Source organism: Arthrobotrys flagrans (genome assembly GCF_004000055.1).
Source record: "Arthrobotrys flagrans strain CBS H-5679 chromosome Unknown unitig_9, whole genome shotgun sequence".
Taxonomy (NCBI): domain Eukaryota; kingdom Fungi; phylum Ascomycota; class Orbiliomycetes; order Orbiliales; family Orbiliaceae; genus Arthrobotrys; species Arthrobotrys flagrans.
The window spans coordinates 816074-830459 of NW_027137551.1; the positions used below are offsets into that span (position 1 = coordinate 816074).

General features: G+C 46.2%; 5 protein-coding genes across 5 annotated transcripts; 2 read left to right on the plus strand and 3 right to left on the minus strand.

Annotated features, from left to right (window-relative positions):
- Window positions 1-300: 300 nt before the first annotated feature.
- Window positions 301-2104, minus strand: DFL_005604 (uncharacterized protein; the record flags this gene model as incomplete). Its single annotated transcript, XM_067634889.1, has 3 exons — window positions 301-1070; window positions 1134-1837; window positions 1902-2104. The coding sequence occupies 3 exons, from the start codon at window positions 2102-2104 to the stop codon at window positions 301-303; spliced, it is 1677 nt and encodes a 558-aa protein (XP_067489374.1).
- A 3764-nt stretch (window positions 2105-5868) lies between these two features.
- DFL_005605 (uncharacterized protein) lies at window positions 5869-6482 on the plus strand (the record flags this gene model as incomplete). The annotated part of the gene is made up of 4 exons (XM_067634890.1): window positions 5869-5908; window positions 5987-6011; window positions 6087-6326; window positions 6377-6482. The coding sequence occupies 4 exons, from the start codon at window positions 5869-5871 to the stop codon at window positions 6480-6482; spliced, it is 411 nt and encodes a 136-aa protein (XP_067489375.1).
- Window positions 6483-7439: 957 nt separating this feature from the next.
- Window positions 7440-9336, minus strand: DFL_005606 (uncharacterized protein; the record flags this gene model as incomplete). Its single annotated transcript, XM_067634891.1, has 5 exons — window positions 7440-7524; window positions 7579-8828; window positions 8888-8983; window positions 9036-9099; window positions 9170-9336. 5 exons carry the CDS (start codon window positions 9334-9336, stop codon window positions 7440-7442), a joined length of 1662 nt encoding a protein of 553 aa, XP_067489376.1.
- Window positions 9337-9919: 583 nt separating this feature from the next.
- On the plus strand, window positions 9920-10476 carry DFL_005607 (uncharacterized protein; the record flags this gene model as incomplete). The annotated part of the gene is made up of 2 exons (XM_067634892.1): window positions 9920-9985; window positions 10054-10476. 2 exons carry the CDS (start codon window positions 9920-9922, stop codon window positions 10474-10476), a joined length of 489 nt encoding a protein of 162 aa, XP_067489377.1.
- A 1155-nt stretch (window positions 10477-11631) lies between these two features.
- Window positions 11632-13419, minus strand: DFL_005608 (uncharacterized protein; the record flags this gene model as incomplete). Its single annotated transcript, XM_067634893.1, has 5 exons — window positions 11632-11854; window positions 12186-12206; window positions 12268-12669; window positions 12729-12899; window positions 12962-13419. The coding sequence occupies 5 exons, from the start codon at window positions 13417-13419 to the stop codon at window positions 11632-11634; spliced, it is 1275 nt and encodes a 424-aa protein (XP_067489378.1).
- Between the last annotated feature and the right edge of the window lie 967 nt (window positions 13420-14386).

Here is a 14386-nt window from a genome sequence, read left to right on the forward strand (position 1 = left end):
ATTATTATTTGATACGCATATGCTATGTTACGTAGCTATTGTATCATTGTACTGAAATATAAAATATTGGCATAGCGGAGATGTCATAGATATTAACATGAATTGATGTGAGTGAACTGAAAATTCTATAAATCCCTTTGAAAGGGCCCGAAAACGAAGTCTCTGTCGTTCATTAAGTATGTATGTATCAATACACTGTTGAAGTAAAGTCCACCGGATGACATCCAATGTTGCGCTCCTGAGATCTCGTAATGTTAAGTTCCGGAAAACTTCGGTCGGGACTGCTTGCATAAGTGATAGTTAGAGCTCTCCATCACTGTCCACCACATCTTTGTGATCCTCTCCATGGCATGTTAGTTCGTCAGTCCCGCCCTCGCCCTCGCTATCAAAATAAAGCCTCCTTTCCATATCACAGCTGTCATAGCTGGACACCGTCCCATCCCTCCAATGCCCAACCATGGTTCCTAACCTGGCACCTTCTTCTAAACCTCCAGCAGTTTCAACATGTACCTCTCGTAGAAACCCTATTTGCTTTAGAGCTTTCTCAGGGTCATCCATGCTCCCTGCGTGAATGTCCACCATTCCATGAATAGTCGCTGAAGTTCGATACGTCAAACTGCCACCGCACCATGAACAAAAACCACGGTAACTAGTACGTCCATCACGGGTTGTGACAGCAAATTCTCGGTACGGCCAAGGGATAGGAAGAATATTGTTTTGTGGATCGCCGTCGAAATCCTCAGCACCGCTTTGTGAAGTACAAGGCACATGGGATATGTCGGATTCTTGTTGCTGAAGAAGCTGCGTTTCCCAGCGAAGAATCTCGAGGGATGAAGGTTGAGGAGGATTAGTAGGTGGGGAGATCATATCACATCCCGTTGAAGTTCCTGTTTTGTTTGGAAGTTGGCATACTTCCTTTACTACTTCTGACTTTGGGGTATCAGGCTTAGGAACAGATACATCCAAAGGTTCATCTGTGGGCGGGACCGAAAGTACTAATTTCTCTTTGCCCTTTGTTTTCTCCTTTTCCATCGATGACATGGCGGCCGACGCTTTGCCTTTCATTTTCGCTACAACGATATTATAATTTTAGTGATCGGTCGGTTACTTAAAAGACTGCTGACCAAACTTACTCCAAAGTCCTTCTTTAGACTTGGTCTTTCCCTTTTCTTTGGTTTTTCCCTTATCTAGTTGGTCAACAAGAGGTGACTGGATTCCTAGTGTTACCGATGGCGATGGATCCTTCGATGTTGAGGGAGCCGGAGATACAGAAGCAGTTGTAATCGGCGAAGCTTCGCCGGAGACAGTAGGCTTCCCACCCACTCCTCTTTCCCTCTTCCATATCCTTCTGTGGTAACCAGCATTCCCACTCCAAGCCGTCATGCCCAAGCCTGGCTTCTTGCTCGTCTCCCAAACCGGACTCTTTGGTGTCCGTACTTCACTCAAATTATCTTCTTCATAGCAACAACATCCTGTTGCATTATCCACACCCGCAAATTCAGTGTCAAATTCCGGGTCCTGCTTGATCGCCTCAAGGGTACTGTGCAACCTTGCAACCCTTTTTGTAACCTTCTCTGGTAATTCCTTCGGTTCAGAAGTTGAAATCGAAGATTCACCATCGGTGCTTCTCTCTGGGATCGACCTGCTCGCCTCTGCAATCGGCGCAGGAGTATTTGATGCTGACCTACTTCCCCTCCTCCGTCCGATTGAACTTGCAGGGCTCTCCGGTTCAGGTTCCACAAGCTTAGCCCTCGAGGTCCATTGAACCATTTCCCGTGGGAACTTGAGAGATGTTCTGGTAAGAGCCGAAACAGCACATTTGCATGAATGGCAATAACTGTATTAATAAGTCAGGACACAATTCTTACAGCAGCTACTTGAAACATAATACAGACACTCACCAATGAGCAAAACCCACAATCTCCTTATACAACTCCGTCTTCTGGAACTCAATCGAGAGATTAATCTGATACCTAAGCAGCGAGCAAAGACATCCTCCATCGATCACAATCGGCACCAACTCCTCCTCATCCTCAACACACAAATCTTCCTCAACATCAACTGCCTTCTCCTTCCCCTTAAGTTCTGACGTTCCAGTATCCATTGTATCTTCTCTTCCCGGTGAGGTAATGTAAGAAGTACCAGAACAAGACTCCGCAGCCGTAAAGGAATCTTCAGCCTCCTTTATTAGCATGATCACAAACCTTCCTCCAAAGGTAAGCGTCTTTTTTATATAATATCGTCCAATTGATAAGAGTTTCGTCACAATATAATAATTAGTAACTTTACCAACGTTACAACCTCTGGTCGTGAGCAATTTTGGCCTCCATAACGATACTCTTTTTATGTTTCGGTTCAGAGACTGGTGGAAATATTAGTCAGCAGGGACATAACTCGATTAAAGCTTAAGGCTAAAAAAGTATGGGCCCTCGACACTCACGATATCAATGGTTTTGGTGATAGTTTAATAGCAGTGGAAAGAATTGGTATGTATGATCGAATTTTATTCCATGGCGTTGTGTTTGAGGGCTATAGCTAATACCCCAGAACAAAATAAAACCTCTGGAGTTTTCAAGGTCCCTCGGAGAAAGTCCTCAAAATCCAGGGTCGAATTTAAAAGCCCATGCTTTGCGTTGCGAAACGTTGCGAATACGCAGCATTGACAGCTCCAGCTTCAGATGACTCAGGCCCAGGCCGGACATCTGCGGCGCCGATTTCGACTCCTTTACCCGTTTTATATCCTATCCTACGAATGATATTCGAGGTATATATGGGTTAGAAATGCCACCATCCCATCGGCTTGCTTTGGGGAAAAGCCAGGGACATGGATCGGAATATACACAAAGTAACAAGTCGGCTGCGCCGTTCCGCAATACGCGTAGTCTGAAAACTTCGCTAGCAACCAATTGGCTCTCACCCGAAAAGCGAATCATTTATGTGAAGGATCACGATAATATTCTGGGGGGATAATTAGATAATATTAATTGCGAATGCTTTCGATACCGGTGATGATTCGCTAGGCTCGAAGGCGTTCTGGGACGGAGTGAGCTCCGGCGTCGCGGCCAGGAGGAAAAGGCTTCAAACCAAGATATATGCATAGAAGATTAAACGAGTTTCATGATTATTAGTCTGCGCGGTTAACTTGAAGTACCGGCCTTCGATCATAAGCAGTTAACAATGTGCATATATGGTCAGCTGCACAGCGACCTGCAATATCGAAACTAGCGGAACTAACCGCATCATATCGATGGCTTTGTCAGCAATCCTACTTGTTGCAATTTACCGTCAACACGGAATTTCGAAATACTTTTTCGAGAGAAAGCTATGGCTAGGCCTTTCAAATGCATAACGTTAAGCTGATGGTACAAGCAATATACGGGCACAGTTCATAGAAAATTATGCATTTTAAATGAAGTTATGAGGGCACTGGTGCCCACAGAATATTTTTATAATTTATGGGCGAAGAGAAATATCTATGCAACAAATACTTAAGCTTGCAAGTACGTATTCAGGATAACTACTACAATAAAGATCTTAAATTGCACTTCCAGTTTTATAAAGTAAGGGGCATGGAGGGAATTTTATAGCGTTCTGGTGGACGATATAAATATGTTTGTATGTATCCGAATGCTGTACTTCATATCCTAGTATAGAACAAAATATCATAGCGCCAACGATCTACTAGTTGGTAACTTGAGAAGATAAGACCAATTTTTACTAAGTATTATAATTCTTGTCTCTGTCTAAATCTTTGCCACCCTCATCATCTTTGTCAATTTTGTTCTCGCCATTTCCACTATTCTCATCATTGTCATTATTTTCTTCGTCCTCATTATTCCTCTTAATTTTCCCAAGCTCTTCACTCTACTGATCACTGTTTTCGGAGGGATCAGACTCATACCCAGGATCTCTTTCTCTCCTGAGCTCCATTAGGCACTTTATTTCTCCTTTACTATCTTCGGCGGCCTCTGTGGCTATCTGTGATAATCCCAGATCAATAAATCTGACACCGGATTCGGAGATTGTAATGTTCTCAATTCTCACGTCCCCATGAAGTACCCCTGCTCGGTGTATGTTTCTCAAGGCCCGTCTGACTTGATTCCAAAAGTTCGCCGGCAGCATGATTGTAGCTGTAATCTGACCGCAATCCTCCAATACCAACACTTTCAACATACCCCATATAGGGAGTTTTGATACAAAAGTTAACGTTCGTGATCTGCTCCTCTTGGGTATTCTTACCTAAGCAGTCATAATGAATCATCTTCTCAGACTCCTTTTCCCAACTGTCCCTGACACCGATTCCATTGTTAAAAGCATTTTATTCTTACGCATTGTTACTTGTGCACGAGTAATATCTACGAAAATACATTTGCAGTTCAGGATAGCTATCTTTCAGCCTATTGCACTAGTGGAAGCTGGCCTCGCCGCTATTGCGGCGTATGACTTGTATTATAAATTGACTCGGACAGTAGAAATGTACAAAATTTCACAAACAAACTCATATATGCTAGCCTCACTGAAAGATGAAGTTTATTATTCACCACTCCATCCTCCTGGATGGCTAGCAGTAGCACTTCGAAGTATCTGGTAGTTACTGTAGTTTGTAAGTTTTTTATCGTTGCGATAGTATGTGACTATTCCGACCGCAATCTGAACTTCGAAATCTGGCAAAAAGATTTCGATATCAATGATTTGCCTGATTTTCTATATAGGATAATAGATCGGTTTTCCATTCCAAGGTACTCAATCAAAAGTTAGAAGGTGACCCACATCTGTAATTTTAATTCCTTTTTGAGGAACTTTGCGACTACTTCCTTGTGAAGAGTGTTAAGATCGACCGAACTATCTTGCTTGCTCCTGCTGCGCGCTGCTGGCAACAGTTCTCGCAGACGGCGGGATCGACACCCGCGAAGTCGTAGACGGTTCGACAATCCCCGCGCGATCTCCAACTAGGATCCTACCAGATTACCCTTTGAAGCGTCGCCTAAAATAAAACTAATAACATATGACTTTCCGTTGAGGGTGTATCTATCTCATCTGGAAGGTTAAGAAATAAAGTTGCTACTAGGAACGGTAAGGGCGGGTAAGCTTACTTGTCGTACATAACATTGGCGACGTAATCGTTGAATGTGTCGGAACCGTCTAGTCCGGTCGTCATCTTCTTAGTATCACCACGACTCTCAGCCCTTTTTTCCTTGCCCCAACCCAGGAATTCATTTCGAGCGATGCCGCGTGACTTATTAATCCATAGCACTGCTTACCCATGCTTGGCAGTGGGGTCATTGGGGGTCCCATATTGGCGCACGATAGGCTCAAGCAATTGAGAATGTAGAGATCAATTGCAAGCTCTGAAGCACAAAAAGAGAGTATTCACCCATTGATTGCGCATTGAGGTCCTATCTTTTTATTCCCCTTCAAGCTTCATCTTATTTTTTCAATCTGTGGGATTAGATCCACCACATATCTACGTCTCATACTAAAAATCATATCAAGCGACGCTTCAAGTGCGGGTCATCATACTGAGGTAGACGATGTAAGTTGAATTTACATAAAATGTGTGCAGCCTGCGCATAATCTTGAATTTGCGCGGCCAACATAAGCTGATCTCTTGCTTAACCTTTCTAGGATGCTACCGCGGGCACTTCAGAATACGATTCACTCTATGGCGCCGATCTGTACGATACATGATCCTTCTTAAAAAAGACGAGGATAAGGGCAGCTCTAGTTTATTCGGGCCCAGACTCTACCCACCAATGACATTATGATTGTACAGTGCTTCCGTGACTACATCGTTGATTGATTCCGTCAAAGGTGTGAGATTAAATTCACGTTATCCCTGTCGACGGCATTCATTTGGGTAGCGGTCAAATGGCTGAAAGGCTCCCGGATGCTGAAGTGCTTGAAAATGGTATGCCTCAAGAAGAAACAAAATTTTGGTTCGAATATAGAGCTTTTGCAATTAATTACTAATGTCCATTCACTCTAGATATTTCACCTATTCAACCTAGTTGGTATGATATATGATAGAAACTTTGGGAGCTGATATCTGGCAAATCAAAGGGTAGTACTTACAAGACAAATTTCAGGGTCCCACCAAAAGTTTTCTTCGAAGTCGACGACTTCAACGGCCCCTGGCTCCAAACCCCCAACTCCTACGACTTCATCCACGAATGCGACTGCCACGCCGCCGTCAAAGACTGGGGCAAACTCGCCGAAAACGTCTTCAAAACCCTCAAACCCGGCGGGCAGAGGGAATCTCAAGAGCATACCGTCGAAATCACCACCGACGATGACTCAGTCCCCGAAGATAACATTTTGAAACAATGGTACACGAATCTTATCTAAGCCACCGAAATCATCGGACGGACTTGCGTAGTTGCGCCGCATATTTTGGGCCGAAGGATCCGGTTGATAAGGAGATCGGGGCGTTTAATCTGATCAATATGGTGAATGCGGCGGAGGACTTTACTACGACTGCTTAAGCACGTATTCTCGGAGTGAGTACTTTGAAGATATCGACTTGAACGAGGCCGTAGAAAAACCAAAATATGGAAATCTAGAAATCGATTGAAGCGACACAGGCTATTGTCGATATCAAAAAGAACCTCCAGAATAAGAACTTCCACAGGTACTTCCATTTGTAAGTTCTCTGAGCACTATGTTTACCCACACCTCGATAGGGGTACCAGTATAAATTATAACTCTGATCTAGCTCTGTTACTTACGGCCAGAATATACACCAGTACTTCGCTAGCCATTGCCCCCTGCAAACCTCAATAGCAAAAATGAATTACAGTTAACGAGTTAATGAAACTCACATCAAAATAACTGCGTTGAACCTCGAGCTTCAAAATCCAACGTTCCGAACTAGCCCGCCAACTTGCTACTAGCTGCATCTGCACCCTACGTGCATTGCATCTCGTTTGACGCACAATCGTTTACATGCATGATGGCGTTTTAGGCAGCAGCTTTTCTTTCCAAAGATTCGATATCAGATCATCAGTGCATACATTCTACCAACTCACCAAACGTCTTTTAGTCAGACCGTTCCAGATTCCCTTGCATACCCCTCCTCACTAGAGTTGATAAGAGACATCTCGTTTTCTTGCCGATGTCGCTGCTAATCGGAGCTCAAGATAACACGAAATCCCAATCCAATTTTTGGTTATGGTCTATATCCAATAGAGCACCGACTTTTACCCACGCTTTTATCGCTGACAGAAACAAAAAACCAAAAGCCAATCCGTCCCAAACTATTGCAAAGAAACAAAGGGCAGCGTATCATTTCAAACGAAACAAAGACAGAGAACTACAAAAAACGGATGGTGAACATTGGAAGAAAGCAAAGCTATCGACGCTGGATCGAATTTGTGAACCATCAACAACAACGCCGTTCGACCGCATATTTCGAATTAAGATCGCCGAATGATTCTCGTCATTCATTTCTGTCCTTTCGGTCCGATAATCTGTCTTCGAGCTCCAAATGCCACTCGTTCAGTACCTTGATTGGCACCGCCCATATATCTATCACCTGTCAGCTTTGGTTTTTAATAGGATGGAGGGAAGGTTGTCGCTCACCCATACTGATGAATATCCCACGGCATCTCTCCACCCTCCTTGATCTCCTTATCGGTCATGAGTTTCCTATCTTCCTGTAGCTGTTCCTGATTTCGTTCCCACTCCTTCTGTCGCTGCCTTTCCAGCTCCATTTCCCTCTGGACAACACTCATGCCACCTCCAATGGGTTTCGAAGAAGCGCCCTTGAATCCCCATCTTGTACTAGCCAATGGGGAAGTCTTGGACGTTGCCGGCGTAGTACTCCTAGGAGGTGTAGCTGGTGGTCCTGGAGACTTTCGTGGAGCTTCGGCGGCATCGTCTTCATCCTGCAACTCGCGTTGTCGCTGTGCGGCTCGTGCACTGTGGGTAAATGCTGGTTTCGACGTTGGTTTTGGCGGAACCGGACGAGATTGATTCTCTTGCCAGGCACTTCGGAGGGCTGCTCGTTCCTCGGCGTCATTTGGTGGGATTACTGTCCGTGTGTTAGATTTCTGAGATGGTTGTTGTTTCTCGAGATAGGCCTTTTCTCGCGCTTTGGCTTCCTCCAGTTGTCGCTCAAGCTCCTTGATGCGATCACTTTCCGAGGAGACAGCTGCATGCTCTTGATTCAAGGCCCGGAATCTATTCGCCTCTTCTTGATATTCCCTGCGATCCTGGGCAGCCCGTTCAGCTTGCAGGCGTTCTTCGTACTCCTTTCGCTTAGCATCTTCCTCCTCACGAAGAGCGTGGGCTTCCTCCCGAAGTCTGATTTTCTCCTGTTCTGCTGCATCTCGCTCTTGAAGTTCCAGATCCCTTTGTGCCCGTGAAGCCTGCTCACGTTCCGTCTGCCTCTTTCGCTGAAGCTCTTCTTTCCTAAGCCAGTTGGCTTCCTCCTGTCTCTGTCGCTCTCTCTCTTCTTCGGCGGCCCTAGCGTCGATTTCCTCCTCGTGTTGCTTTCTCCTCTCCTCTTTCTCTCTTAAACTCGGGACGTGAGGTGCAGCCGTTGTGATCTGCCTCCTCGCACCCAGAACAACACCTTGGGTTCCTTGGGATGCACCACCCATGTACCCATACTGATGAATATTCCATGCTGGAGCAGTCGTGAGTTCATCGACGGGTTTAGACCACGAGGAAATGGCTGTTTTCGCGGGAACAGGTGGTTTCGATTTGCCAGTTGCGGAAGGGGAGATAACGGATGCTTTCGGACCGATAGCAGTCGGGAATGCGGAGGGGTTTCGAGAATGAGCGATTCGAGAGAAGGCACCGATGGTTTGAAGGACTTGTGCTGGATCCTATAGATCGTTCAATTAGGAGGTGTATATCGGGTAAGAAGTGTATTGTCGAAATGTACCTTGAAATCATAGAGGTCGACGGTAAGGAAGAGGTCGTGCTGTGAGAGCTTGAGTACGTCCTGGCAGACTTTCAGGAACATGGCGATATTCTCCATCTGCGAACTTGTCAGCTCGGTTTCTTCCACAACATTGCAATTTTAAACTTGCCTGTACGAACGGCATCTCGGACTTCTTTGGCTTGGTACTATTTGGCACCAACTTGTTCGCCAGTCTAACACCCAGGAATCCATCAGTCAAATACCCCTAGACAACTCCGGAGCTATCCGAGCTATCCCACATACCGACACAATACTGTTCCATCGTGCAGGGCGTCCATTAAATCATCAGCTGGTAACTGTTCGCCGAGAGTGCTTTCGATCCATGATTTTGCCTCGTTCGAAGCTTGTACCGTGTACTTTCCCAGCCGGAGCTTCGCAAGGTCCTTATCCAGGGAAGACACAGACGCCATGTTGATGGTAGGGGCACGATGGTAACGCTTGTAGAACTCGAACGTCGCTATCGTTTAAGCTGTTATTGCTATCAGGTGATTAATCAAAGATAATAGGACTGGAAAGCTAGGGTAGATAGAAGGTAGAATATTGTAGAGCCGTAGACGCAAGAGAGATGACGAACGAAGGCTGATAGCTGTTGGAGCGAAGAGGGATTTTAAGCTTACAATTGCACTCCACGCTAAGAATAGCAGGCATCGGGTAAATGTGGGCCATCATCGAGTTACCACAGCCAAACCCACCACCACAACCACAACCACAATCACTAACCTAGCTCTGAACCATTGACGGTGATGTACAGCTGGAGGGGCCTACGTACGCTAATTTAAGCCTCAATCCAGACGCCAAAACAGGCAGCTAGCTTTTCGCCGTATCCTTTTTTTCTTTGTCCAGGCCCACAAATTTGCGGCTTTGAGTAGCAGTTGGTGAATTAATTCATGCGAGAGTCATCGTTATAAGGCCACATCTCGCGACTGCATGTATGTTACATGCACCCTTTCACCCAACATCCATCTACCTCCATACAGACGGAATACCCATATCATGTCGAACGAAGTAATCAAGACGGAACAGCTCGACGCAGAGCGTTCGTTGGCCGTCATTCTCATGGTATGTATATGTCCAGTTAGATGTCATTGTATGTGCCGTATAAAGCTTGCGCTGACATGTCGATCCAGGAACTCGAGAAACTACACCGTCTCTCACCTCAAAATCTGCCAAAGTCGCGGTTGGTGGCCATTGTCTCCCGGCTGCCGACTGCCCAGGATATCCTTGCCCCCGCACCAGCCTCCACAGCCACAGCACACGCTTTTGCAACACTTGGATTCCTCAAACGTGTGTTGATTTCATCGATTTTTAGGCTCTGGTGGATTATTATCTATGGGCTAGCCTTGATTGGGGGGACAACAGTCGGACTTGGCCTGATGATCTACTTTTTGACTAAGCTACCGTGGGAGACTAGCTTTACGGCGGACGGCCAAGGCTGGCAGAGACACAGTGACGGATACTATTATTGGGGACAGCCGCAGGACAGCTATACGAGGACGGCGCAGGCGACGGTCCGAACGGAAATTCCGGAGATAGAAGGCAGGGAGCTGTGAATTTTGAGTTATTTAAGCATAATATAAGTATGAATAAACTTGGTCTCGTACCTTTGCTCACTTCCACTTCATTAGTCATCTATCTAAGTGTATTTATCAGAGTTACCGCCACTTGTGAGATCTAAATCTGGAAGATTTTGTGCAATCTCCAAATCGTTCCTCCTCCCAATCTTGTAGATAATCCAGATCTATTCCCATAAAATTTTCGATCCTTTCTGGGGACCTGCCCGGGAGGGATTCATCTAGGCTTTCGATCCGTTCTAAACCTGCCTGCTGTAGAGACGCTTCCCAAGCTCATTTATTTTCTGCGTCAGGCCCTGATTTTAGTTCTTCTTCTATTGCCCCTCCTCCTTCTATTACCTCTCCTTCCATTGGCCTTGTGTCCCAATTCCTACTTTGGCTTCCCGTGCGAGCCTGGGGCTGCTGAAGTGGAGAAAGCAGGGCCGTCCCCGTTTGTGGCTGGCCCGTATGGTTCTATGATCTCCTCGTCGTAACTATCTACGTAGATAAGCTCGGTAGATAAGTGACCTTTGCGCGGAGGAGAGACCCCTTTTGGCCCCAAATTCTGTGCGATTGTAAGTGATGGTATCAGTGTATCTTGAGTGACTTTGAGTTCAGTCGAATCATCTATTTCTGACAAATTCGACAGATCCAACAATGCACTCTTCTTTGGACTCTTTTTTCCGGTTTCGAATGTAGCGGTACCTTTACCTTGTGTTCTCGGTAGCGGAACTTGGAAGTTATCAGTCCCACCTCCTTACGAAATAAGGACATATCTCTCGATGTCGCCAGTTTCACCAGGACCCATCCGAGTTCAACGTCACTAGATTCTTTATTCAGAGTCAGCCTCGCCACCTCATCCATAAGTTTTGGTGTCGTCAATCCCGCCTTCAAAGAACCTAGCCCAAAAGCACTTCCTGGGAAGGTATATTAAGCTTCTTTTGTGCATTCAGCCTCAATATCTCCGACATTCTTTGCGTACCCGGCAGCCCCTCCGTTGGCTTTTTTTGGCGGCTCCGCAAGGTGTCCCAAATGCTCGTAACCCCCAACGGAATACTTTCTGTCTAGTTTTTCACTCATTGGTGGCGGCATATCATCCTCAACTACTACTGACGTCTCATCTTGGACAGGAATAATCCGATCCGCGGTGCTGGATTACTTTGTGGAAAATGAAGTCGCAGGATCGGAATCGTGATCGTGATCGTGATGTAGGAGCGGCTCTCTGGTAGATGGGAGTCTGTAGCACTCGTACCAGCGGTTACGGTCCACGTGGGTGACTTGCGGGGTTACGGAAGTTCGGGCGAAGCCGATGTAATACGGTCGAACGAGTGATGGGAAGAGGAAGATTAGAGCGTGTACCAAGGTGCTGGCCATCATCCTGTCCAATTATATTACCGTAAAATGGAGGCCATGCATGCATATAGGTTCGTGGAACTACCGCGAAGGGGGCGATGCTGCAGTGCTATGCGTTCACATAGCCAAACCAATAAGGTCATGTCGATACTTTACAATTGAAATCATTTTTGTGACTCTTGAAAACGCCTGATGTAACGCCCTTCCCTCTATAACAATTCAAACCTTCTTCGCCCATATCATTAAAAGGCCACTTAATATCAGGATACCCTCAAACAACCCTCTTCACGAGGAGTTTATCGAGAGACCGCCTTTTCTCCGCTCCAGCCTCGCAATCATAAACTTCACAAACACACCTTGTATAACTCTTCCCGCAACTGAAGATGCCTGTTAGAGACCGTTCTCAATCGCCTACGAAAGGAATGATAACAAACTTACTGAGCCGCCGGCATACCAAATATCACATGCCAGAAATACTCAAACACCCTCCCGGCATCCTCCTCATCAGTTATCAACAGCCAATCCATCAGCTTCTCGTAAAACGCCTTTGGTTGCTCGTGGACCTTTTCTCTTGTAACAGCAAATTGTGCACAGCATGCAACACCGACAGCTTCAGGGTATGAATCATTTCCGTACATATGCCCCCATAGCTTCTTCCAGCCAATTTCAATGCTTCCCTTGTCGAAGAATTTAGCTTGGGGGTGGAGTTCGGCGGGACATCCTGGATTCGGATTACAGCGGAGGTTCACGTAACCCTTTTCACGGACGTTGTCAAGGCGTAGCAAGTTCAGCATTTTGACGGCAGAATGGTCTGCGGATTCGGGGTCATTGTGCCAAGCACTGGAAAAAGCTGTCAGCTGTAGACCCCAAGCTTGTGAAACATTTCATAAGGATCATACCGAGGATAGCCGTCTTCATGGGCGTGAATGAATACATTGATATCGGAAAGATCATCGTAGAAGTCGATCAGGTAGGTGAGATAGGGCATCGATTCTTTGCCTTTATTGACTAGCACGTGGAGGTAATCTTTATCCGTCCTACTGTCTACGGCGTATATTGCTGGCCTCCAACTATATTTCTGGAAAGTCAGCTACCCAAGACAGGTGAAAACGCTTTGTGAAGTATGACATACTCTGGTAGCTTCTCTTTAACCCATGTTGCATCTTCTTTCCATGTCTTGCCCATTATAACCGTCTTCTCATGTTTTTCCTCGCCGGTTGGCTTTTTGGATCCAGGAGTAGATGATTGCACAGCATCCCCAGAAGGCTTTGTTCCAGTCGGTTTCTTCTCCGCTTCGGACATTGGAGATTCTCTCGCAGCTGTTGGGGTTTCGGTTTCGGGCGTCGTTAGCTCACCCTCAGGTATCGAAACCTCAGTTTCCGGTACCGATGAAGGTGTTGCTGCCGCCTCCACTGTCGATTCTGTTTCCGAATCCGCAATCTCGATATTCTTCTCCTCCCATTTCTCCGTAAACTCCCTTATAGGTAACAGATAACTCCTCGCGTTTAGTTTGTATAGCCATAGGATTAACAAGACCAAAATTGCGAGGCTTGCAACCTTCGTTTGGCCCAGCCGGCCGGAATTTAACATTGCGCCGATAATTGCGATTGGGCGTGAACGCTCTCCAAATAATATCCTTCTTATGATGCAACGGCCGATTTGCCCCGATGATTTCTATTTTGAAAGCTGGTTCGATCAATCCACGCGTTGGTGTCGTCGTTAATTTTGAGTTTGCGAAGTTAGTATTGCGTGGAAGTGAAGACGTGGGGACCGCGTGTTGCGTGTGATTATGATCCTGGTTTCGTGTAACAGGTCTCAGCTGCAGCGGCACCGACCAAACTAGGCTCGAAGATTCGACGTCGCGCGCGAACGAAAATACGGAGGTTCATAGGTCAAAAGACCTCAGGAGAACTTGTGATGAATATACTGACAGATTGGAAGAAGTGGACGCCAGATTGCGCCGGCAGAAAGCTAGGTTAATTGGCGGGAAGATTTCGATTAATTCAATGTTGCACCTGCTGGGCCAATCCAGGGGGTTTTAGCGCGAGAAGCTAACGTCCCCAACAACAGATGGCCCGCACACGTAACCCCGGTTGGAGTTGGGACGGGTCGTTGGATAAAAGAAAGACACATGACCTGTGCCGCGAAACCGACTTTTGTACGGAATTTGTGCGAGCTCGAGGGGTTAGGTTCTATACTGTTAGACAAATTTGCGGACTTCGAGATCAATATATGCCTACTTTGGTGCTTATGTTTATTCGTGGGCCTAGCAGGTTAGATGTCTGGACCTGAAACGAGCCCTCTGAGGCACATGCGGCTTAAAATCTGTATCACATCGAAGGAAGACTTCTTTAGCTCAGCTCAGTTCTTGGCCCCTTTTATATCGATGGCTCGGTTAGCGGCATGGGTTATGGGATATGGGAAATTATCATCGAAAGCATGTCGCACGACTCCACATTTCGCACTAGCTGTGGATAAAATACCTATGCATATGCCTCTCGACAAAGTAGGAAAGCATGCGGGGCGAAAAATCAATTCTCAGGCCTAAGCAAGCTTT